This window comes from Hermetia illucens, chromosome 1 (assembly GCF_905115235.1).
Source record: "Hermetia illucens chromosome 1, iHerIll2.2.curated.20191125, whole genome shotgun sequence".
Lineage (NCBI taxonomy): Eukaryota > Metazoa > Arthropoda > Insecta > Diptera > Stratiomyidae > Hermetia > Hermetia illucens.
Genome location: NC_051849.1, coordinates 36,080,456 through 36,105,090, shown reverse-complemented (window position 1 = coordinate 36,105,090; position 24,635 = coordinate 36,080,456). Strand labels below are relative to the sequence as shown.

At 41.9% G+C, this 24,635-nt stretch overlaps 1 protein-coding gene across 1 annotated transcript in view; it reads right to left on the bottom strand.

Annotated features, from left to right (window-relative positions):
- Nucleotides 1-17,345, bottom strand: part of LOC119648802 (dentin sialophosphoprotein) — a 70,707-nt gene extending 53,362 nt beyond the window's left edge. The window contains exon 1 of the mRNA XM_038050654.1: nt 16,626-17,345. Within this exon, the coding sequence (XP_037906582.1) occupies nt 16,626-16,669 (44 nt within the window). The 5' untranslated portion in view covers nt 16,670-17,345. The remainder of the gene's footprint in view (nt 1-16,625) is intronic.
- Between the last annotated feature and the right edge of the window lie 7,290 nt (nt 17,346-24,635).

Sequence of the window (24,635 nt, the reverse complement as noted above, 5' to 3'; positions counted from 1 at the left end):
CTTTTAGTGAGGTTGAAATAAATTATGTCGGGAGATCTGCCGTTCAGACATGTGCACAGTAGAAGGGTACCATTTGGCAACTAACTTTTTATAGCCTATTTTGTGTGATATGAATGTGGAAGACTTTTGATTTTACCGGGGCGGAGCTGCCTGCGACACAGCACAAGAATCAATCAATTTATTCAAAACCGAATTTAAAGGATGTGCTATAGGAAAGTTATGTCAACTGGCAACCATAAAATAGGGTGACAAAAAATAATGATATAATAATTTAAACTTAAAACCCCAAATTTGGAATTCAAACCCCTACGATTTGTTATTGGTACCACCCACCTTATTTAGTGTCATTATACATATAGCGTTTAACCAGTTTCTTCATAACCATGAGCATTTCCAAAGTGTCCTTCCTGTCGAAAAGAGTGAGTAAGGCAAGGATCCGAATTCAATACGTGGTTCCCTATTGGAAGTAAGTTATTTAAGGTAGTCGATCCACGAAAATTCGAAACCAAAGTCGTCCTGTTCTCTGGTTGGTTTTCTTTGAAAATATAAGGAGTGTACACGGCACTCTGCGTTCATGACCGTTGTCATGAAAACCATTACCCTCTTTCTAAATCCTGACATCACACTTTACACTGCGTACTTAAGGCCTCATTTTCACAAAAAAAACCCAAATGTTTGCTTCCAGGAAATCTCCAAACACTGCAGTAGTTGCTTCAATAATTTTAGAACAAGTTCGCCAATTAAGTGAAGGACATTTAGTTTTTTTTTCTTCAAAACTGATTGAGAACTGAATATAATATGCTCAAAGTCACATAAAATTGAATTTCCCACGGAAGAACCGGTCCTGATCATCCATACATTGCAAAAAGCTACCAACTGGCAGGCTCAAGGCAATTATCTTTCCAGCAAAAGTCATTTCTCAATTCGCAGATATTCCTGTCCTTGATACGATAATAAAATCAAATCATTTTTTTTCTTGTTTCCAAAATTTCTATTTTCAACACGGAAGGTGCGTTTATCAGATGCATTTCAATGTGGTGGATTAATTTCAAGGAAGCAAAAAAACACGTTATTTTGCGATTTCCTAAACCCCAGACATGCGAAATGGACAAGTTTCAAAACCAACCACATTTCGCGACATTTGTCACAAAAGATAAAACTGCATTTGCTGTAGCTTCGGAAATTTTTGGTAGGCTCTCAAATGTTGCACTTATGTGGTTGGCATATGGTTTTTGGGCCTCTTCGCAAATTCGTAATTAATATTTATGCGCCCTTGATGCGCTTTCATGTGCCAGTTTTTTAGTTAAAAATATAGTTTTTAATCGCATTTGGCCGTAAATCCACACTTAATCGATGGCTTTAATTTGAATGTCTCAACATATTCAATAGATAATTTCGAGGATGACATTACACAATTTTTAGTATTTTGAATTTTTCACTGTCTTCCGCAATTAGCTCGGAATTGACGGTTGGATCACCAATAGCAGCAACAAAACCACTTTTAAGAAGATCCTGGAGGTCATGCTCATTAGGGAAATATTCGAGAAATACCAAATTTTAGCTATAAATAGCGGAACTCATTATTCACATAGCCCTAGGCTTGATGGTATATAAACTACGATATATTTCCTATTAGGTTAGCATTTTTTATGATTTGGAGAATTGTGATTTCCTCCAAAGGTCTCTTTCAATGTCAAGGGAAAAAGATACGGGCTCTGGTTGCTCAACGATAAAGTTACTGCGGGTTGGCGTTTATGATATCAATACATGAATGTCTGTGACTTGTAGTTGATAACTAAAGATGGCCAAGTGCCCAAAGTCCAGTGTATATGGCGTTGCGTGGTGAAAGGCCACTGGAAGTGTTCTTTTGATGACCAGGAAAAAGGCATAGTTCAAGAAGTAGTCACGAAGGGAACGCGTGATGGAATATAATAGACATAAAATGGTAGATATGGAGCATTTTTTCCCAGCCTGAAGTGAAGAAAAAGCTAATAAAATGGAAGTACTGATTTGAGATGAGATGAGAGATTACGGCCCGTCTGAAGTATGTACGTAAGATACTGCTGAACTTGAGGTTTCAAGGAAACTGTTTGGAGATTCTTATACGTTTGCAAATCGTTCCATGGCTTCGAGTGCACTCAATCTACTCTATGTGGTCTTCAAGCTGGAATTTGGTATCATGTCTACTTTTTGAGAATATGTTATAGTTATGATCGTAGAATAATGATATTTAGAACGCACATTAAGAGAAATTACTCATATAGAAAAGGTCACATCCTACGGCTAAACTCACTTATAAACCATCGACGTAGGAGTCTCCCTGAAAAAGCATTTATGAGATTACTAATTATGAATTTGATCCTAAACCGAGGCTAACTTGTGTTGCCAATAGCTTAATGATTTGATCCACAGAAACCGCCCTTCACGAGGTAATTAGCACGGTTGAGCGGTCGCTGCAGTACAAGCAGTATACCCTAGCTGCCTTCTTGGATATGGAGGGAACGTTCAACAACGTCGTGAAGGGAGCCCTGACCAGTATTGGATTGGAGGGGTATCTTACGCATTGGATTATATCCATGCTAAGTACCAGAATAATCCAGTCGGATCGGGGAGGCAACGATTTGACCAGAGCTGTGAACAGAGGCACGCGCCAGGGTGGCACCATCTCTCCGGTGCTCTGGTTAATAGTAATGGACGAAATTTTACGAACATTGGACAACAGCGGGGTGAAGGTGGTGTCGTATGTCAACGATTTGGTGATATTAGTGGTAGGGATGTTTCCGTCCATTATGAGCGACATCATGGAAGGAGCGTTGCGAAGATGCGGACTCGGCATAAACCAAACCAAAACGAAACTGATGCTATTCACCACCAAGGCAAGAATACCTGGATTTCACCTAGCACGGCTGAATGAACAAAGATTGGTTCTTTCCTCTAATGTAAAGTGCCTGGGTGTAATCCTAGATCCAAAGCAAAATTAGAGATTGAACATAGAACTGAGGGTTAAGAACGCCTGTATCGCCTTCTATGCCTGCAAGAGAACCTTTGCAAAGAAATGGGGTCTCCGCCCGAGGATAGTTCTCTGGATGTACACCGCTGTAGTACGTTCGATCCTAACGCACGACTATTGTATGGTAGCAGGCTTCGAACAAAAAATACAATAGGATGAAGCTTAATAGGATTCAAAGAACCGCGTATGCAGGTGCTACTGGGGCTCTGCAGTCCTGCCCAGCAGATGCTCTCAATGTAATCCTGCATCTCCTCCCCCTAGACCTTCACATTAAATACGTTGCAGCGTGCAGTACCGTCAGACTACGTGAGTCCAGATGCTGGGCAGCGAAGTGCTACGGCCACAGTAACATCCTAGACGAAGTACCGCGGGAAATTTGGGCATTCCCCATGGACTATGCCACACACAAGCTGAACTTCACGAAAAACTTTGCTGTGGACTTTTCAACCAGGGCAGAGTGGAAGACCGGCGGCGTATTGCAAGTATTCTTTATCGACGGATCAAAGATGGCCTCTGGAGTCGGTGCGGGGGTTTTCTCAAATACACACAGTGAATCCAACTCGTATGGTCTCCTAGGTTTCGCCAGTGTATTCCAAGTGGAACCTACCTTAGATGGCGAAGGCTTACGAGCTGTGCCGAGTCAAGGAGAATTTGGTCCGCTTATAACCCGATCACGAGAACTCCTGTGCCAGACACGTGGAAATGCATTCAAGACTACGGCGGTCTGCACGAGGCACTGGCCCATAGGGGACCATGCCGCCATGCTCGGCATACCCTACAATTCGCATTGCCGAAGCTGCGATTGCCCAGCTCTAGCTAGAGTCAGGCTACGGACACTGGGTAAACCATTCTTTGGGGACCTCAGAGAGATTTCTAGCTGCAGGATGGAAGAGCCGCTAGACTCTACCTCCCCGCTCTGATAACAGCAGTCACAGTCTTAGGAGTTTGCGGAATCAAAACGGCGCACCAAAGCGCTAATTGGGCTCATCGAAGCGGCCACTGATGTCTACCCACCCTACCTACATAAATGTTTTGATATGTAATTGTTCTGAGCTGACTATTCTAAATGTGCGGCCCTGCATCTAGATGCAATAAATTTACGGGACTGCATTTTCAATGTGGAACGTCCGCCTTTTAGTTGACAAAGGCGCCACGTTTAATAAAGGTTCAGGAGGACAAAATTGTAGAGATATATATTATATTTTGATAAGAAACAGACAAGAAGTTGATGCCGGTGAATGAAAAGCGACGAAAATTGAGCCTACCAATCTCCATAACAACTTAACAAAAAAAGCAAGAAAACTGATCAGAAGGCATGAATAAGAATAGCCCAAAAATGTGAAAACTCCGTGGGATGACAATATTACGATTAATTTCCTTGGATAGATTGCTAGATAAGTGTGAAGTTATTCGTGTGCCGGCACATTGCTTGAATTTGTATGCCGGAATAAAACCATTGCACATGTTCGACGTTCACTTAGTGCCATATATGGATGCAGCGGATGTGTGTGTGATTGCGAGCCGATTAAACTTCCCCCCGAATGTGCAATCACGTCCCGTGCCCCCTAAGAATTCAATTGGTTCTCTGCGTCTAGTCTTATTGGTCATGCCATACACGATAAAATGAAAATCTCGTTTTTTCTAGGAAGTCAGTCATTTTAGGTCTTTTTATGCATTTTACGGTTGCACACTCTTTGTCTTAATTGTCGGCATTCCCGAATCGGTAATGGCAAATATCGTTCTATTTTCTTCAATACGAGGCATTTGATGTATTCAAATTATTCTCCGTCCTATTGCCCGGATTGGACTTACTTGGAAAGCGTTCGGCATTTAAAACCTGCTTCCGATTCTCCAAAATTTCGAAAACTTTTCCATCTTTGTCGGAACCACCTCATAAGGCCATTTTCAAACTTTTCCTTTCGACAGCGGTATCCTCAAAATTCCCTAGGAGCTTATTTTCGTAGATATAGTAACTTAAAATTGCCAATTTAAATTTTGAAAATTTCAGGATTTTCATGACGTTTTGGAACTCAAAACCAACCTCTTGGCAATCCTTCCTTATGCCGAATTTCGCCCCTTTCCACGCATTTTGCTCTTTTTCTGCCATAAAGTCAATTACGTTCCAACTAACCGACACCGTGCAGACAATCAAATTGACCATTTTCCGTTTAGCAGTAGATTTATGAGTTGTCTCCTGGATGTGCGCCACAAAAGACGCGCTGACATCGACCTCCAAAGGGACCACCATCTGATGGTCGATTACTTTTGCTTGCGTGTTGCGTCCGCCACTTCTCGCAGGGTTAGAGAGCTGCGACCCCTTAAGTTCCACATTGACCACTTGTAATACCCAGTGGGGAAGTGGTTGAAGGCTCTACTGACCGCTGCGGATGATGGCGGAGGAACTTACTTCACAATCTAATATTATCTTCACTAGAAATGGTTATGTTCCGGCCTGACGAGAGAAGGGTGGAAAGGGGAAATTCCCCTTGGGCCCGAAGTTTTCTCAGGAAACTAGGATAGAAATATCAATAAAAAGAAGGAATAGTAGGCGACCCATACAATTTTCACCTCGGGCCCCCTCATCCGCATAATTTTCATCCCGGACCCTGTTTTTCCGCGCAATTTTCACTTCGAACGCTGATTATCTCTCTACGGCTCTGGTTATGTTCGAACCAGCGATAAAGGGCAAAATGTAGGGCAGTCAAGAGAATAAAAAAATGGAGGTGCTTATGATAAAGGTATTCTATCGAAAACAAATTGTTAAGAGATTATTTATCCGGGAAAAAGATGACACTGCAAGTTCAACAGAGTTGTGAGGACATCCAAAATAGGCGATTGAAAGAACTAATAGAAAGAAATCGGAAGTAGGGCCTCAACGCTAGAGGTATCAACGATTTTGTGGATTTTTCATGTAGGAATATTTTAGTGTTTGGTGGGTCATTTGTACAAAGCTCGTAATGAATGTATATTTATTTCCTTTAATGTGATACTAGCATTCGATCCAAAGGATGTACAATTAGGAATGAAAAAATTTTGACAGTTCATAGCGAGCGTGCTTATAGATGGATGTTTTATATCTGGTGTTAGTTGTGCTCAGTAAGGTTTGACATTTGAATGAGTTTACGTTACGTCCAATATTCTACCAAATTTCCAGAAGTTTTGATCCAACTCAAAGAGCATTTCCTGCTAAACGCAGCCAAAATTCCGCTACTCCTTAGTTCGCCATAAATCGCACAATTGATAAGCTGGAAGGTGAGTTTACCTGAAACTAAGCCACCAAAACGACATCGTAGATCGTGTGATTTAACACCATTGGAATACTTTCTATGGAGCCATGTTAAATAAGAATTGAAACGCAACACTATCTGTGTCGCTGGTGGTAGTTTTTTACAAATACCGACATTTCGGGAACTACTTGTTCCCTTCTTCAGTGAACACACATTGGGCACAGGTTTATGCCAACAATCCTAAAACTCTTGATATACTTGAAGCCTACATTCGAGCCATCATTAGCGCCATACCATCCGAAATAATGCACTGGGTCATTGAAAATTGGTGTGTCCGAGTGAACCAACGAAGAGAAGCCGTATTTAAATCATAAATGGCATAGAATATACAACGGAATAAAAACAATAAATACCATATTTGGGCAAAATTACTGTATTTTAAATTTCCATCGTTCTTATTGGTAAACCCCATACATATACATCATATGGGATGCAGTAAATTTAGATATTTAGACTGTTAATAATAGTAAGATTCACACCAAACTTTCCAAAATGGTACTCTACATTACCTTCATTACACTTTTAGCACGAAGTTCCAGTAAATTTTCAAAATATAATATGCTATTATTAACTTTAATTAAGCAGATACCAAAATGGGGATATTTTGAGGCCTAGATGTCATAGGTGCATCGTCGTGTTTTTCCTTAATTTTTGATGATTTCTAAGAGTTATTCCTTGATTTGAGTAACATCTTTCTAACTCCCCCCTTCACCACTGTGCAATTGTCAAAACTGCTTTGAAATTACTAATGGAGACCTTTCATTTGACACCGCACAAGGTTATATTCAGTGAAAAAAAGCCTTTGACATGTATGTTTCTTACGAGTCGCGGTGTACAGTCAATTTTGACAAAATGTTTAGTTCATTCGGTTACTCTATCCCCGATTGGCATCTATCAATCTAGCGGATCTTTCTGCCGCAGTGACAACGATTGTTGATAAAGTCATCAAATTGTATTTTCTCAAGCGCTCCGACATACGAATCTTCTACTGCGACAAAAACTCAAAAAAAATCAAACTCATTGAAAAGTGTATCTTTACTTTCAGCATACAATTTTTGTCAGTTCAAAATGGAATTCAACCTTTCAAATTATAAGTGCAACTAAGCTCAGGAGAGCGTATGTTTTCACAAGCCCTCTTCTAGTTCCTCAGCCTTTGTCCCATTCAGAATCGAGGTTGGCCCTTCTTGATTGGTTTCGCCATTTCGATCGATGAAAGACCTGATCTAGATGGAGTCGTGAAGCTTTCAAATTACTATTGGGACGACATACCTTGATTATAATTAGAGGGTCAAGTCTGTTACGTCGAATTTTCCACCCTCTATAGCAAATATGGACGCATCTCACATATCTGAAAATATCGTTGACGATGTGATTTCAGAACGCTTAATATAATTTTCCCCGCAGAAACTTTTGTAACCAAACGTGAACAACCTCACACGTGAAGAAACGATGGCCCAACCGCGTTGAATTTCCAAAAATTTTCCCTTCGACAACGGCGCAAATTGAAAACCAGATTCAACTAGAATCTATGAATAGATTATAATTTATGAGTACCAGATAATATCCTTAGTGACGCGTTCGAATTCTTATAAAAAGAAAAAAATACTTTTTTTTGTTTTATTTCCCGAAAATTCACACATTCCAAGAAAAAGCCTATGGACAGTATTTTCGATTCAAAGAAAATCAAAAGGAAAATTTGGCAAATATTTCTACTGGCAAAATAGAGCGCTATAAATCGTCTGTCGTTCGACAATATTTACTCATAGTAATTTTCGGGGAAGACACAATTGTCTTTTTTTCATCAGAAATGCTCCGTAATTTGTTTATAAAACAAACTGGTAGATGCGATGATGTGATCGAGGACTGCGTACAGTGGTTTGTTTATATCAGCGGAGATACACAAACTGGTCTATGAAAACTCAGTGTAAGGCATGTGGGATGCGGGAGTTTATGCAAGGGTCATAAAAACTTAAATTGAAAAAAGTCTCTCATGCTAAAATTAATCTTGTAGTGATGTAAAATGGTTCTAAGTGGACAAAAAGTATTAAACATTCAAATATGTGCGCCAGGAAAACGACTCAATTAAAAGTAATATAAAAAGCTTTGGCAATTGCGAGATATCTTGGCGGATAGACATTAAATTCAAATTGAATTTTACGTGAGAAATTCTAAATTGGAAAATGCGTTATTCCCGGCTTTTCCTTTACTCTCAAATTGCGAGACTCAGGCTAGCGTCAAAATTGGAAAGAAAATAAATATTAATTCGAGTGGTTTTCGTAGTTGTAGCCATTCCACTCTAATAAATATCAGAACTAAAAATAATGCAAACAGAAATTCGTAGATGAAATCAGCTCAAACCAAGTGAGAGCTTCGCGAAATGAAAAAAAGGTAAGAGATTTACGCAAATTCGAAAAGAAATTTATCGCGCCCAATTGTTACTTAAGTTAATTCTATAAATACTAGAAACGAATTCTAATTCATCTCCGCGAGAAGCAATTCATGAGGCTTTCTCATCAATAAGTAGTGACAGCTTTTAGTACCCCGAGCAATGGCGAATATTCCATAATTGATAAGCAATCACGTGAAGCATTTAAACTGAACTCGATTTCAAGACATACTAGAATTGCTTACAAAAAGCTCTAACAATTTTTATGCAACTTTTATGAGTCTATTAAATTATTAACAACAAATTTGACATTGAAACATTATCGAATAAAAACACGTGAGACTCACAAGTGTGGAATGCTAGACGTTCTTCTATCAAAAGAAGAGGGTGGAATTCTGATTTATTGTACATAAACGGGAAGTATAATGGCATCATTTTTGATATTTACTATTAAATGATTTTGATGTCATTCCTCTGGAATGAGCGGAGTATATTGACTCCTAAATGACAGAATAGAGCATTGAATTTATTTCGTTCGGAATGCAAGGGATGACAAATTCTCCGGCACCTCCATTATCTCCCTTCAAATTCATATTGCACCAAAGCATTAACTTTTTCCTAAATCTTAATTTACAACACCATACATGCCCATGCTGTGTGCAGCAACTGCATTTTTAATAGCGGTACGTCGGGGGGAATGTACAGAATTTATTTATTTACGCATTACTCTGATCGAATGATGTGCCGAGGATGGTTGTGGATGCACGAACGACGACTTTCTCGCGAAAGGTACCCCTGATGTTTTTTTTGCGTTTTGGAGTGACCGAAGGGGAGAGAAGAAAATACTCTTATGGATAAGAGAGTGACAATGTAAGGAAGACTGCTCGCGGAATCACGGAGTGCTTGTTAAGGAAGTTTTGTGATGCTCGACTCGTTACGTTTTTTTGAGGTTTTATGGGGGGTGGGTTGAAAGTGATAATTTCTATAACGGAGCCATTCTCAGAAACTACCCAACTGAAAAATCTGAAAAAAAAAATCAAGAGGCTGCCACTATTTGGTGCCTAGGCACCGAAATACTCTACATACTGGTATCAGTTCAAATAAAGTTAATAATAGTATATTACTATAATTTGTAGTAATTGGCTGCAAAACCCTCCTTAAGTTCACCCTAGTACCAGCAATGTAGACTATAATATAGAGCATGATCTTACCAAATTTGGTTTTGACATTTATTTGAAAGATGGGGAGTGCGGGGGGTCTAAAGTGATCATCTCTTTAAAGGACCCATTCTCAGAAACTACCGAACCGAAAAATCTGAAAAAGATCCAGAGGCTGCCACTATATGGTTCCTAGGCTCCGAAATACCTTCCTTACCGATATCCTTTCAAATAAAGTTAATAATAGTATATTAGTACAATTTTAGGAAATTGGCTGTAAAACCCCCTTGAGTTCATCCTAGCACCACAATTGCAGCAATATTGGCTGCAGCATAGAGCATGATCCTACCAAATTTGGTGGAAATCGCACTATTACTATCAAAGTTATAATAGGTGAAAGTTGTCACTTCTTTGCAAATTCAAGACTGTCAAAAGTGGATATTTTCCATTATATATGCATATATTACGTGCTACGTATTAATGGGACAAATGCACACTCAAATGTCTTTATAAAAGAAACACACAAAACCTTTCATACCTTAAGCGTCCAGCTTCCGGTTTCCTGACTTGTTTTAAAAATGTAGATATCGATGCCCCCTCGGACCGATTTTGGGAGTTCCTCCATTTTACCAGTAAGGGTGCCAATATTTATCGGGCAGATAGAAATTTGGGTGACTAGCCCAAGTGGCTGGCATCCCAAAACCATATATGCGTCAAGAAGCCTTATTCATTTCTCGATAAAACCGAACCCGCCCTTCGCATCGACTAAGGAAGACGCTCAAGTATTTTAGGCTTGTTATTTACAGACATTTTCTGGGCAGAAAGTTTAAGGAGAGAACACATATGAAAAAGGTTCTGCGTATTTTTAAATAAGGGAGATTAAGAGAGCGAAGTCGGATAAAATAGTCCACACGAAAGAAGTTCTGTGTGGACTTTTTCTATGGCAAGACAATCACAGCCGTGGGAAAGGGTCCAGGGGCGGAGCAATAATTAGATATTTGGCCACGAAATTAAAATGACAACCTTCGGGGCTTTTGTCAAAAATTATTCAGAGAGAAAAGGAAATGAATTGTTTGGTTTTTAGTAAAAAGAGGTTGGGAAAGCTGTCAGGACCCAGGCTAGCAAAGGCATCAAGGTTAGCAATTAGATGCTCCACCAAAAAAAGTAAGGATGAGGAAGGATATTGCAGGTGTGGGCAGAGTTTGCAATAAGTCAGAGAAGGAACAAAGAAAGAGAAAACGAGTTATACACTGAGGAAAAGTAATTACAAGGTAGGTTCCACGAGAATCGCGGCGACTCAGCAAAAGAACAAGAAAACTGAATGAAGTGGAAGAACACTGGGCGAAATTGCGTGTTAATGATATAAGACCAAAAGTGCCTGAAATTTATGAAACTAAGACGGCCTCGATATTAGCCAGGTACTCCTTCCTGGACTTAAGATATCAACGGCTTCACTGAAGATCGCAAAGCTTTAAAGTGAATGAGATCAGCATGGATTCAGCAGGATTTGTTTTTTTTTTCTTACAACGTGCTTCAGACTTGTGACCTGAGAGAAAATGGAAAGTTAACAAAGAGATTGGTGAGGATGGCATAAAAGGAGTCGAGAGCTTCGTCACATTCAAACCTTCGAACTTGCCCTTTCGAAAATTGACTTTAGCGGACTTTGCAACAATATAAGAATTGATACGAGCGATTTGCGAATTGAATTCGATTATCAGTAGCGGCGACGCATCTGAAAATTGGTACGCACAGGCAAGTTGTAGAGGACAAGATCAATAGTGGGATTTAAGTGATTTCTGGTAAGGGTGAACCGAGCGCGGTGCTCATTAAAGCACACAAGGGAAGGGAAGCTTTAAAGGAGGTACTGAGAAGTAGTGGGAAATCGGGAGGTTACAGTAACCACAAACAATGAAGGAGGGAGGGAAAACTACAGTTGGGATATCCGATAATTTGTCGCACAATTCCTCGCACAGATGAGAGGGGCTAAGGCAAAGGAAATATACGCGAGAAATGGCAAATAGAATTGCGTTGGGGAAGAAATCCGTAGGGTAAGGCAATCGTTTTATTTTCAATGAAATTGTACTTCAGTCTCATTGTCATTATAATCAATGCTATGCAAATGGTAAACCTACATCAGTGGGATAACACCAAGACAAGAAAATAATCCCTCATGACGCCCGGGGTTTGAAAGAATTTCAGCAAATAATTCTGCAAGTATGGGCGCAGTATCCTCCATGCTTCAGTTAATAACTCTACGTTGAAATATTCAGAATTCAGGGAAGTTCAGAATTGCGACTAGCGACAATCACATTTTCTCACAAAAAGCAAAGTAAAAGAAATATGAAATAAAACGTGAGAGTAGATGCATAGCTTGATTCTAAGAAGCTGATCAACTGCTCCATCTAGAGCTGGTTTCCTTCTTATAAAAAAACTATTCGCCCGCCAGAGCACGGGCCACATAATGCGGTGAAGACTTTGTTAAACCCAAGCATCTTTTCAACCTCGACGCCACAATCGTGGCTATTTTTTTGTCCAGCTATTTCGGCATCAGCATAATGGTCATGAACAATTTTACGGCTCTCTCAGTTTTAATCCCCATAACCCGTGGTAAAATTTACTACCCTCGAAGCTCCTTTCGCCTTCATGATTGTATTATTGATGTGATCTTTTAGGGGTAAGGATTTCGTAATTATCCTGCCCAGAAATGTTATCTCCAGTACCTGTTTTAGAGGGAACTGATGTACCAAAATTTTTGCAATGACGCTGGACTTATTTCTGTTTACTGAGAGTTTTAGGATGTTACATTTGTTAACAAAAAGGTCAACCTGCTTTTGTAGTAGCCTATCCACTTGTTCATCTCCTATACCCTAGCAAGGATGATAAAGTCATCTACGTATTGGTAGGTGTCAGGACAGATTTAAAAGTACCGAACTTAAAACACTTCCTTGTGATAGGCCACTGTTTACCGAGCACGAAAACTCATCCAGCTTCAGCTCCTTGTATTCCAGTAAGCGTATGGTCAGGTGTGCCAGATGGCACGTTTTTTCTCTCATAGTTTCGGCAAGGAGTAGGTTCACTCTTTCGTACCCTTTGCTGATATCATAAGACACCGCTTTCACAAATCTGCCCTTACCCTTGGCTGCAGATATTTTCTAGAAAGAAGAACAGTCTTTCCTTCACCATACTGTTAAGAATTTTGGCAAAGTTGTTTATTAGGGAGGTCTCTTCATGGTGTTGGTTTGAAGCCTTTGAAGGACTTCATTTGACTAAGCGATCAATCAGGTTATTTTTCACTATCATCACTTGCATGTTAGCACCACTAGGGAGGAATACTTGATTAAAAGCATACTTTCCTGCAGATAACTAATTAATCCTCTTTTGCAACAGTTTGTCGAGTTATTCGTTAATTGAGCAATGAATCCTTGGATTAAGCACTACAAGACTACACTGATATTTGTCCAGAAGAGCCAACTTTATGATCTGTTCGATTGCAACTTGCAATTCTGTGACCAGAATGAAAGCGTTGCTCATGCTGTAGTATATGTTTATGTGGTTATTTGGAATTTATTATCCCTATCGTTTCGTAGGTCCTGTCAAAGATCGAAAGGACATACAGTGCCAGACAAAAAAATGTTCGCACTCAACACTTTTATGATTCCATCTTTTTACTTACGTCTAGACAACATACGCGAGACTAATGATGTCTGTTTTGGGATTTAAAGTTAAATATTGGTGTTATAAAAGAATTGTCATATTCAGATTTAATTCAGTATCAGTTTCCTTGGAGATTTGGAAGGAGAGAGAGTGAAACCCCTAATTTTGTGTTAAAAAAATGTCAGCAAGGAAAAGGTTCAGTGTTGAGGAAAAGGCCCGTATCCTGGTTTTGTTAATCGGGAAATAGGGAGAAGAATCAATTGTTCTGAGGCAAATATTAGAAATTTTTTAAAAAGTATGCCAGGGATTGCTGTCTGGGACGAAAACAAGGGTCCGGGAGGAAGCAGGTGATTACTCCACGGACCAAGCGGTCCTTATAGCAAGCATCCATGCGAGGTAGATTTGCAAGTGTTCCTCAATTACGTACTGAATTTCTGGAAGGGGAAAATGTGTCAGCTAGTGTGAGAAGAGTGCAGCAATGATAGACTGAATTAGGACTCAGAGCTCGAAGACCAGCAAAAAAAATCGATTTTAACGAAGGCTATGCTCGAAAAAAGCAGGATTGGGCATTAGAACGTGACTGGACTGTGGACGATTGGAGGCAAGATGTCGTCTCTTATGAGTCGAAATTCAATTTGCTGGGATCTGAGAGTCCTTCCCCAGTGCGAAGAAGAAAAGGAGAGAGATTTGACCCCCAAGTGTGTTGTATGAACTGCATCCAATTCTTCCTCAGTAATGATGTGGGAATGCATAACATCCAAAGCAATTGGTAGGTTTCCGTTTCTAAGCGGCGCTGCTAACACAGAAAAGTACAATTAAGTCCTTAAGGGTTTTACGTGAGCACCCTGGAAGACTTAATCCCACGGTCTTTTTAGGACACGGATTGATTTTGTGACCACAATCAGAGCCCCGCTGAGACAAGCAACGACGATACCAGTATATACTAAGTGTATGGCTTAGCATTCAATCTGCTGGGTGCAAGACCTAAGTAAATGTCTACCGAACTAAGGAGTACGGCACCCGTATTGAAACGCAACACCACGCCGAGGCCCGAAGGTCTCTTCTCGCTTGAGCATAACCAACAACCCCCATCAAGCTCCCACTAGGGAGACTCGGGTCTGATCGCCCTGATTAGGCCTTTGGGGCATTCGCCTACTGCATCACGGACGACAAGCCAAAGTGAGTACAGCGTCTCCCGGTGCCATCACTATGGAGGTTCTCCTCGGCCACTTGATTTTGGTTTGGCCGACAGGGTTGACGCAACGTCTTCCTCACCGCCACCTCTGAGCACCACAGAAAAGTACAGAAAAATTATCGAAGATTGCGTTGTTCAGACAGTAGAAGCTCTGCATGAGCACTGTGATGAAGATAATAACTCAGGACGATTCGACTTCGTGTCACAGACCTCGTACCGTAAGCAAACGAAATTTTTCGCGGGTAAAATTTTTTATCTCTTTTATCATCGATACAGTTGTTATTCGCAGGTAAAGAGGAGCTCGGCATACAGTCACTGCCATGGCCAGGAAACAGTCCAGATTTGAACCCCATAGAGATCTTACGGGCGTTCATGAAGCGACGTAGCACACAAGTCTCCGACGAACGTACCTTTTCCCTCAAAACTTCAACTTTCCTTTCCACCATATTCTTTGAATAGAACTTCTGCTGGTGTAAATAAGAAGAACTTCACATGCAATCACATGAAGCACAACTTTATACTCTAGCTTGATGATAACCCCGAAAAACCCCTTTTGAACTTGAATTTTCTTTCAAACTTGCGTTGAGGACCTTCATTTTGGGGCACTGTGGCTCTGATTCCTCAAGAAAGTAGTCTCGTTTGTGGATCACATTGCTTCCACGGACCTTCTAGGAAAAGGAAGACTGATAAGGTTCATCGAAAAGGACCCTTTATTTGAATCGTTTGCACATTTAAATTGAATCGCCCTCTGGAGCTACAATCTAAATATCTCCGAAATCCTAGTTCATCCGATCAAAAAACAGCCCCAATCCAATCCTTATGCCAAGCTGAGACGTGCTGCTGCCCCTTTGAGGGTTCAACTAGTGAACCTTCCTAAATTTATGTTGAGACAGCTCCTTCCCTTCCGACTTAACAATCGTAGCTGAGTAAACGTAGGCATTGTCGTCAACCCCCTTTTGACCGCTTCGCTATTTGCAACCGCTGCTTAAATTTCCACCCCGGAAAGAACCCAAGCGTTGATTAGCTTCCACCGCTTTGCATATTCGCATTGTAAATCATTTGCATCGACCACAAAGGCCACCTAAGGCAGCAAGCCAAGGAATGTGAGCTCAATATTATTAGACAGGCAAGAAATCGCTTAAATATTAATGCAAAAGTCATAAATATTGAACGCGACTCCAATGAAAATCGTTCTTTTGTGTTTCTGTGGATCAAGGCTTCGTTTCGATGCCCGCAAAATGCAAACGAGTTGCGTCCGATTTGTTTATGTTTGGGAGCACTGACTGCGACGAGTCCCTTTGTCGACTGCCCACGTCTTCGTCCTTCGCGTAGACACTTCATTAACCCACAGCAAATTGAGGCGAGGATTAAATCAATTGTTGTGCGGCTTCAGGCCACGCGCCGTCGATGACCCTACCAGGCATCCCTAGGCCGCAGCCAGCTTTTCAGGCGCCACCGCCAACTCGTGCTATTTTTGGGAAAGCGTTTATTTCCGCGAGAGGCAACACGGACGGGACGGGCACTGCAGACGCTTTTGGTTTGGTTTGTGTAATTTGTGCCGAGCCAGCAAACGCGAAGTGGAAATGGGGTCCCGCGGGCGCGTTATTGGTATCAGCGGATCGAATCATTGGCAATAATTGCAGCCCAGGATGCAGAGGTAACGGGGGAGCGTCGAAGGAAATCCTGTGAGTGTGTTGCAGTCTTGGGTGCGGGCCGGGCGTGTCGCTCCGAGCCACATCACCTGATTTCGATGGCATCAGCAGCGCGCAAGACTCTCTCTAGCAGACGCTGTCCTACCTGGTCTGCTCCTTGGCAGCAGGGAGGAGACCCTCTCTAGGGATAGGAAAAGGACACCGGCCGCAGCCGCGATGTGTTTTGGGGTTATGTGGGCGATCCGCGTCCTTGAATTTTCACGAGACTGCATCGATCCACTTACCGGCTGTTTTCCAGCTTTGACGAAATATCCGAATATCCGCTCATTTTGTCGATTGTACTGAATATCTCCAACTCGTGCAGGTGCTGGGCAGCTCCGCTGTAGATCAGGGACGACTGGTCACTTCCAAGGGACTCCGTCTTTACGGAGTTTTCACAAAATTCCCGTCTTGCAGCGAACACAAACGCGACTTGTGACGAGACGCAGCTGCCTCCGCGATTTTCCGCTTACTTTCGATTTCGCTCAAAAAATGGGACAGTCCAAATTTTGAAATCTTTCACATACAAGCGACCGCGAATTGCACAATTTTCTTTTAGCACACGAGGTTACAAGTTTTTTTGCTGGTCGCGGACGCTGTTGACTTACGGCCGAATCGACGTCGAACTGTGCGGGTTTGACTGAGCGAGCACCTCTGCAGCTCCGAGCGGACTTTATTAGCGAACAACTCGCACTTTCCTGGCGGTTGCGAGTGGGAAAATCGCGCGGCGGGAAAGCGACGACCGAAACGACGTTTTGCAGGCACACACGCTTGCAGCTTGCTAAGGACTCTCGGCGAACTGCACGGACGCTTGTCCTCTGGGTTTGCTTGGATGCTTCCTGGCAGGAACTTAGACGGGCGCAAATCAAATCCTCCTTCGAGTGACGAACGAACGAGCGAGCGATTACACCAGAAGCCACCAAAACAAACAACGCGTCCGGACGTTTTCTTTCGAATGACAGCCGCCGCGCTGACGTTCGTTGGTTTTATAGATTCGCTAGATGGCGTGTTGCCATGTTTCCGTTACACGAACGGGTTGCTGGTGGAAAATGGGGTTTGAAGGGGTTTTATCGCGAATAAAGGGTTGCGAGTGGATGACAATTGATATTTGCAATACAATGGAGGAGCGATAGTTTGTAAACATCTCAAAACAACTTCCTTGCCCTAAACACGACCGTCCAAAATGGGGCATAACTACCATCCGACTCGGATGTGTTCCAATTAGAATAATTAGGCAAAAGTGAGATAGATCGTTTTCTAGAGATAAAATTACTAAAGAATGTGGGGAATGAATCCTTTTGCATGAATACCGGCTTAAATATGGTCATAAGATAGAAAACAACTCGTTTTCTTTCTAAAAACCAGCCTTTCATAAACTTTCAAATATATGTGGTTGCTGTCGAAGATAATAATGCTGCTACCGAAATTGGATAAGCGAATTCGCCGGATATAACGAATTTTGGATAAAAACGGTTAGTTTGAATTTCAGCCTCGCATCCAAACTATTTACATCAAAGAATAATTCAGAATATATTCATTAAAGGCCAGAGTAATGTTTTTAATTCCAATGAATCTGAGATATATTCGATATCCAATATCCAATAAGCATAAATGCATTTGATGAACATTTCAACGAAAGTTCGACATTCAACCGTTCCAAGCTTTTGAATCAAATGCAAATGGTCACAACAAAACTCCATGATCCCTTTTTATAAAAACATTGAACAGATTCGAAACTATTGCAAATATATACTATTTAATTAGGGAATATTATAAAGGGGGACAGCACAATAGACACAAAACGTGAGAATTGCATTGTTGAAACAAATAAAGACGACATTTTCCAGTTAAGATATGCATTTATGTTCTGAATGCAACTAAAGTTTGCCCGATTTCAAGGTGGATCTTACATGAATGCTTTGTATAAGTGAATTTTTATGACATTTTGTTGTTCGCGTTGAATATTTATATGACGGAATGTAGTTCATTTCAATTATTGAATTTGAAACGGAAATGAACCTGTGAACTTACAGTGCAATCATTATCATGCCAAATTGAACAAGTGATAAATAAAATATCTTTTCATGTTGTATATACTTTTGATGTAATTCTAAAATAATGTCGAGAAAACTGTATTGTTCTTCCGTTGTCCTGCGCCATGCTTTTCTAGGAGGGCCCACTCGTCGGCCAGTCCGGGATAGTGAATTCCATTGCATGCCATGGATAACAGTGGGGCTGGAGCCCTTTCTTAAGGGGGTCATCCCGTGTGAAGGCCGTTTCTATTTGCTTTTTTGGAATTTTTTTTTTTTAAGAACTCGGTGAAGATACAAATACGAATTTTTGACCATAAATTTATTAATATTTTGAGCGTACATAGTAATTTTTACAGCCCGATCGCATAGTTCGTTATTGAAGCTTCTTCAATGACTAAAAAAAACTACTGAATGAATCGCAATTATCTTTGTTTGCGGACCGTAGAAATATGTTCTGAGTAAGTCGTGAAAATTTCAAAGAATTTCGCTAAATAGATTTTGCGCTATGGTGGCAGCCGATTTTCAACATGCAGTTTCGAGAAAAACGCGTTTAAAAAGTAGAATGCGATTTTTAGCCATAAAACCTTAACAGACCATTAATCTGCTACACCTAGTCCATAAACCTTAGGTTTCTTGAAGAAAGGCATGTGCGGCCTTGGCTTCAATTCTTGTCGTTTTAGCGAAGTCATTCAAACGTCATTCGGACCTATAAACACGAGCTCTATTACGACGATCGACATAAATCTAGCATGTGACTTATCACGTGTTTAACACTATAATTTCCGAACGACTCCGAATATCAAAAAATCACTTTTCCCATATATTCTATTTAGATCTATCTAGATACAATTGATGCAAAAAAAAAACGATTCCGCGATTCCGGGATGACCCCCTTAATGTGTGACCTGATCAAGACGTCCACAGAAACTACGGATAGCGCAGAGACAAGGAAAAATCATAAAATCATATAAGAAAACTCGATATTTTATTTAAACAGAATGCGGTAGAAATAGTGGAGGAGACGGATTACGATGCGGCATTGCTGGCCAAACTTAGAACGAGAGAATACTTTGAATTGAGGAAAGACCCTTTGCCGGACTCAATGAAATGGGTGGAAAAAGTATTAAAGGAATGCCAGTACATAATCGAGAATTCAGGTAACCTTTGGCCTTCCAAACCCGTACTGCCAAGAATAAAGGGTCAACCTAAAATCCAGAAACCTGGCCACGAATTCCAGTTAATTATGAGAGCCACAAACTCGCCCTCAGGAAATAACGCCAAACGGCTCTCGAAAACAAAGTATCAGGAATAGAGAGGACCTCATCAGGAAACTAAATAATGTGGAATTCACGACTCCGGGTAAACAGCTAGTGTCATTCGACGTGGAGCTGTTGCTTGTTTCCAAGCATCCCGGCGAAGGAGGTGCGTCTTTATTTGGAGAAGTGACTACTAAGTAAAAATCTCAGGCCCTTTATGTGAAAAAGAGGAACTGGGATGCTCTTGAAACTTGCGGGAATGTGCCTGATACTTAGAGGGAAGGTATACAAAGGAACTAACAGGGTGGCAACGGGAAACCCCTTGTCCATCGCTTTGAGTGATATTTTCATCGATTAGATTGAGAATGATCTACATTCCGAAGCGTCATTTCGTGCAGCACTTATCAATAGCCATCTGCCTCTAGTCATGGGCCGAAATCCATACTGTTGCTCCGATCGGCCAAACCACCCCAGGTCGATGACCTGGAGCAGTCTATCGTATCCCCCCCCCCCTCCCCACATCATCAATTTAATAATTAGAAAGAAGAAGTTTGTAAATGAACGAAAAAACTGATGCCTTTACTGGATAGCAACTATTGGGGGGGGATGTCACCTACGGTGACTTTGTGGATAGTGTCCCACAGGGTCATATAGGCATCGAGGCATAGCTTACTAGGTTACTTCGAGAATTCCAGCATTACTCTTCCAGCCCCTGATTTTCCGAATCCACTATTGCCCTTTTGCAAAATCTCAACGCTCACAGAGAGGATGTTCTCAATATCGAGACTTTCTGATTCCACGATTGCTTCGGTTTTCTGTTGCAGTTCAAACTTCGTCGAGCTAACCTACCATTTCCATCGCTATTCCTTTCGCACTCCGAACTCCTTCCAAAGCCGCAAGGAAAGTCATTTCTTCGACGGTGGAGCAACCAACCATACTTGCCTATTTATTAGCAGTGCTTCCTTGATTTCTAATGTCGAGAAAAATGATCCGGTGGTCGCTGTAGGTATAGTACTGACTCATCTGCCAGAGAGTCTCTGTCACTAACGAGATACAGAGGTATGTTAGATCGACTATCGAGCCTCACTCCAGCTCCGTAAAGCTTTTGCTGAGCGTTGGGCCCCTGGGGCTCATCATTAACCTTTCCCACTTTAAGCTTGATGAGTTGAAATCGCCGGCAATTATTTTATGGCCACGATTTCTATTGCCTAACACCCAGACGTCTAGCATCTCCTTATTTAAAACCTCACCCGCGTTCCGCTACCATAATTTCGGCATGTTTGTGGATGGACTGCCTCGCAGTGGTAGAGTTTGGTGGGTAAGTGGGTGTCAGTGGCCCCCCGAAGAGTCCAATTACCGTTATGATGCCCTGCTTTGATGCCATAAACTTCCAAGACCATATTGCTGTTATGAGAGCAAGGTGGATCTTCAGAGTCAGCCCGTAGCCTCAACGAAGTAAAGTAGCTCTCCCACCCTGCAGCTAGAAATCTCTCTGAGCTCCCCAAAGAGTGGTTTACCTAGTGTCTGCAGCCTGACTCTAGCTAAACCTGTTCAATTGCAAAGAAACTGCCTGAGGATTTTCCCCTCTTCTCCGCAGCTTCGGCAATGCGAATGGTAAGGTATGCCGAGCCTAACCGCATGGTCCCCTATGACCCAGTGCCCCGTGCAGATCGCCATTTGCACGCGTTTGGCGTAGGAGCTCTCGTGATCGAGCTTTGTTATAAGGGAGCCAAATCCTCCTTGACTTGGCACAGTTGGTGAGCATTCGCCATTTGAGGTCTGTGGCTGCTAAGTAGTGCGAGTAAATTCCGCCCTTGACAGTCGCCAGCGGAACACCGACTGTATCCACCGAAGGACTGCCAAGAGCAGAGCCTGTCCAATCTACTAACCTGGTCATTCCTATGACCAGGAACCCAGAGGAGGGTGACCTTGAGCGTGCCGCCCAGACTGTTCAGCGCGTTTCTGCACTTCCTCACTAGCCTGGAGGATGTCTTCACCGAGTGCAAGGTCTTATTGACAATAGAACCGTGCGTTGGCATGGAACGTACCAGGACTGTGTATATGAGGGAGTTATTATATTAAAAGATAATTTATTATGATCATTTATATTTTATTCCTTAATTAAAATATTTACAATTTTTAGTGATGAATTCTTAGAGAGGAGAGTGTCTCTCCATTCTGGCTCGATTCTGTATTGCCATCAGCAGAAATTTTCGCTGTCAAAAATTTTTTTCCGATGTCATGGCCACCACGATTCATACCTGCGTGCATCCGATACGCAAGTTGCTCGCTCCACCGCAACACTCCACGTCCAGCTGAATCCAAAGGGGCTTCAGCGAAGAACCAGACGTACGGCTCCCTCAACTTGGCTGCCGCAAGTCAAAACGGACGCGTCGCGCGCCTCTTCTCCTGATTGCGTTTTTTCTGCTGCACGAAGGTTTTAGTCGAGCTAAGGTGACCCGTTTGAACATGCCCCCGATGTTGAAGCTATAATGAGTTCGCGTGGTTGAGGCATTGCCTGTTTGAGCAGACGCAACAGACCGGTGGCGTTGAGTCCCGCCCTGATGTCGAGAACAGGGTCTCAGGTTCTCCGCGTATACCAGCTCCGCGAAACTTGCAGCAAATTCTTCTCGGTTGGCTGTTCGAAGACCAAGTAGAACAAGTGGCAGGACCTGCGACCAACAGGGGTCGTCTTGGGACATTATAGCGGACTTCGGCGTCCTGAAAGGCGAGAGGCGAGACAGCTCACCCTCAAAGAGAGATAGGTTGGCTTCAGGAAGCTATATTCCGCGTCAGTCTATCCTGCAGTGCACTGCTTGACTACGGCAATGCAGTGGTGGTTCATGCTTCCGATGTGTGTGTGTGATCACAGAAACCACCAGCTGGTGAAAATCAGTCATGCATATCGTTCGCTTTCGTCGACATGCACAAACCTCCTTCCCTTCTTCTTCTTACTTTTTTCTTTTTTCTGACGCCATTTTGCACAGCAAAGCGGTGTAACCTTGACACATCGATAGAATTTCAAACTTGAATTTTCAAACCCCAAATGCGGGCAAGAAAATTGCATAAAGCCTGGTTTTTGCTGACGGTGGCACCGAAAATGGAAAATAAACTCCACTATTACTCGAAGGCTCTAAGCCTTCGTGAACACCTGTTTGCGGCATATCATCGATGTACACTGGCCTGAATACTATTACAGACGAAGAATTGCTCGGCGCGCAGGCCTGGCTCCCGTAAGCAATGTGATCGGAAGACGCAAGTGGCAATGGATAGGATACACATTAAAAAGGGGCGACAATTGAATTGTTAGTTGCACCGTGCAATGGAATCGTCTTGGCGAGTTGGTTGCGCCAAGAGCACTCGGTGCAGAACAGTAGAAGAAGAGGGCGGGCTTCTCGGGAAGTCATGGTGGAGCTTTTGTTTTGGTAGACATGCTATACCCACCAAAGGGTAAATGGCAACTATATTACTTCCATACTCGAAAGTTATATAAAACATAAAAAGTTCCCCCAGTCCCAGACGAGTTTGATGAGAACTGCTTTAGGATGTGCGTATTAAAAAACTTTTATAATGATACAAAAGTAAACAAAGTCAATAGCGTCATCACTGGAATGATAGTAATGCTCTTTTTCTATCATAAAGTAAATAGTTTGAGAGCAGGAAGTTTGGCTGATGCAAATATAGCACCTGGAATTCGACATTCAACATTACTTTGAGAACACAGGCATTTGTTGCATTAAAAATGAATCTTATTCCAACAAAGTAGCAAATAATAACTGCTTCTATGTATGCACTTTCTGAGGAACAGTTCTGAGGAATCCATCCTGTTTTTGCCATATTATTACTTCCAGTAACTCAGTAAAGACGGTTAGGACTCAAGTCCTTATTACATTCATATCCTCGAGGATTTCCATCATCATCATAAAATTCTCCTCCGGTTGTTTATCAACAAAGTAAAGAAAGAAAACTCAAGGTTAGCGTTGCTGGACAAGTTTCGGTCTTGTAAACAAGAACTTTTAGCTCATACATATTTACGCCATCTGCGTTGCATATTTTTACAGCCTGCCATGAATCCGGATCCACCTATAAAACACCTTAATTGGCGGCTGTGATAAAAATTACAAAAGAAATAAATCATCATTGCCCTGAGGAGCAGCGCGACTAAGCAAGTTCCACTCAGCCACGAATATGGAGCAGAATACCAATGACGCATCCCAATCTGAATCTTATTGTCTTTTGGGCCTCAACTCCGAGACCGATACAGGTTGTTTGTGGTGCTTAAGGCTATAAACCCAACAGCCAGAAAATTCCACTGACAACCACCATGACGTAAAGCCATCGAATGAAAAGCTGGTTTACCGCAGCTTGGAACGGCTAAGCGGACATAAACGTGATCAAGATCTCGAGACTTCTTTCTTAATGGTATGCTGTTGACGCTCAGAGATAATCAGATGCACATGTTTATTACCGGCTTTTGTAATTACTATGACATTACGCTTCTGCTCTGGGTCCAAACAAGAATCTAGTCAAGGTCGTTTACATGCTGCGCCTATGCGAAACTTCTAGATCTCCGTATAGTGAGCCGACTGTAACCCTCATCGGAACTGACCACGGGTACTGGTCTGCAGATAGCCCGCCCTTGATCCGCGGTAATTCTATGAGTCTTTTTGTTTACACCATCCAAACTTGATTCTCGCGATCAACAAACTCATTTGATAGGGGAATAAAGCTACCTTGGTTACTTCATCAGCAAACTGTCTTCAAATCGTGACCAGAACAGCAAGTATTATACAACGCATATCAAATCTCAATTGGAAGAAGCTCTCTGGAAAATTTCCACTAAGTTCGTCCCTCCCCTATTAACTATGGGGCTAATATAATATAATACTTTTGGTGCAAATGGAACCCACAGGGATCAGGTTTGGGCTCGGGGAAATTCCCAAAGTAGTTCTGCATCTCTTTGATG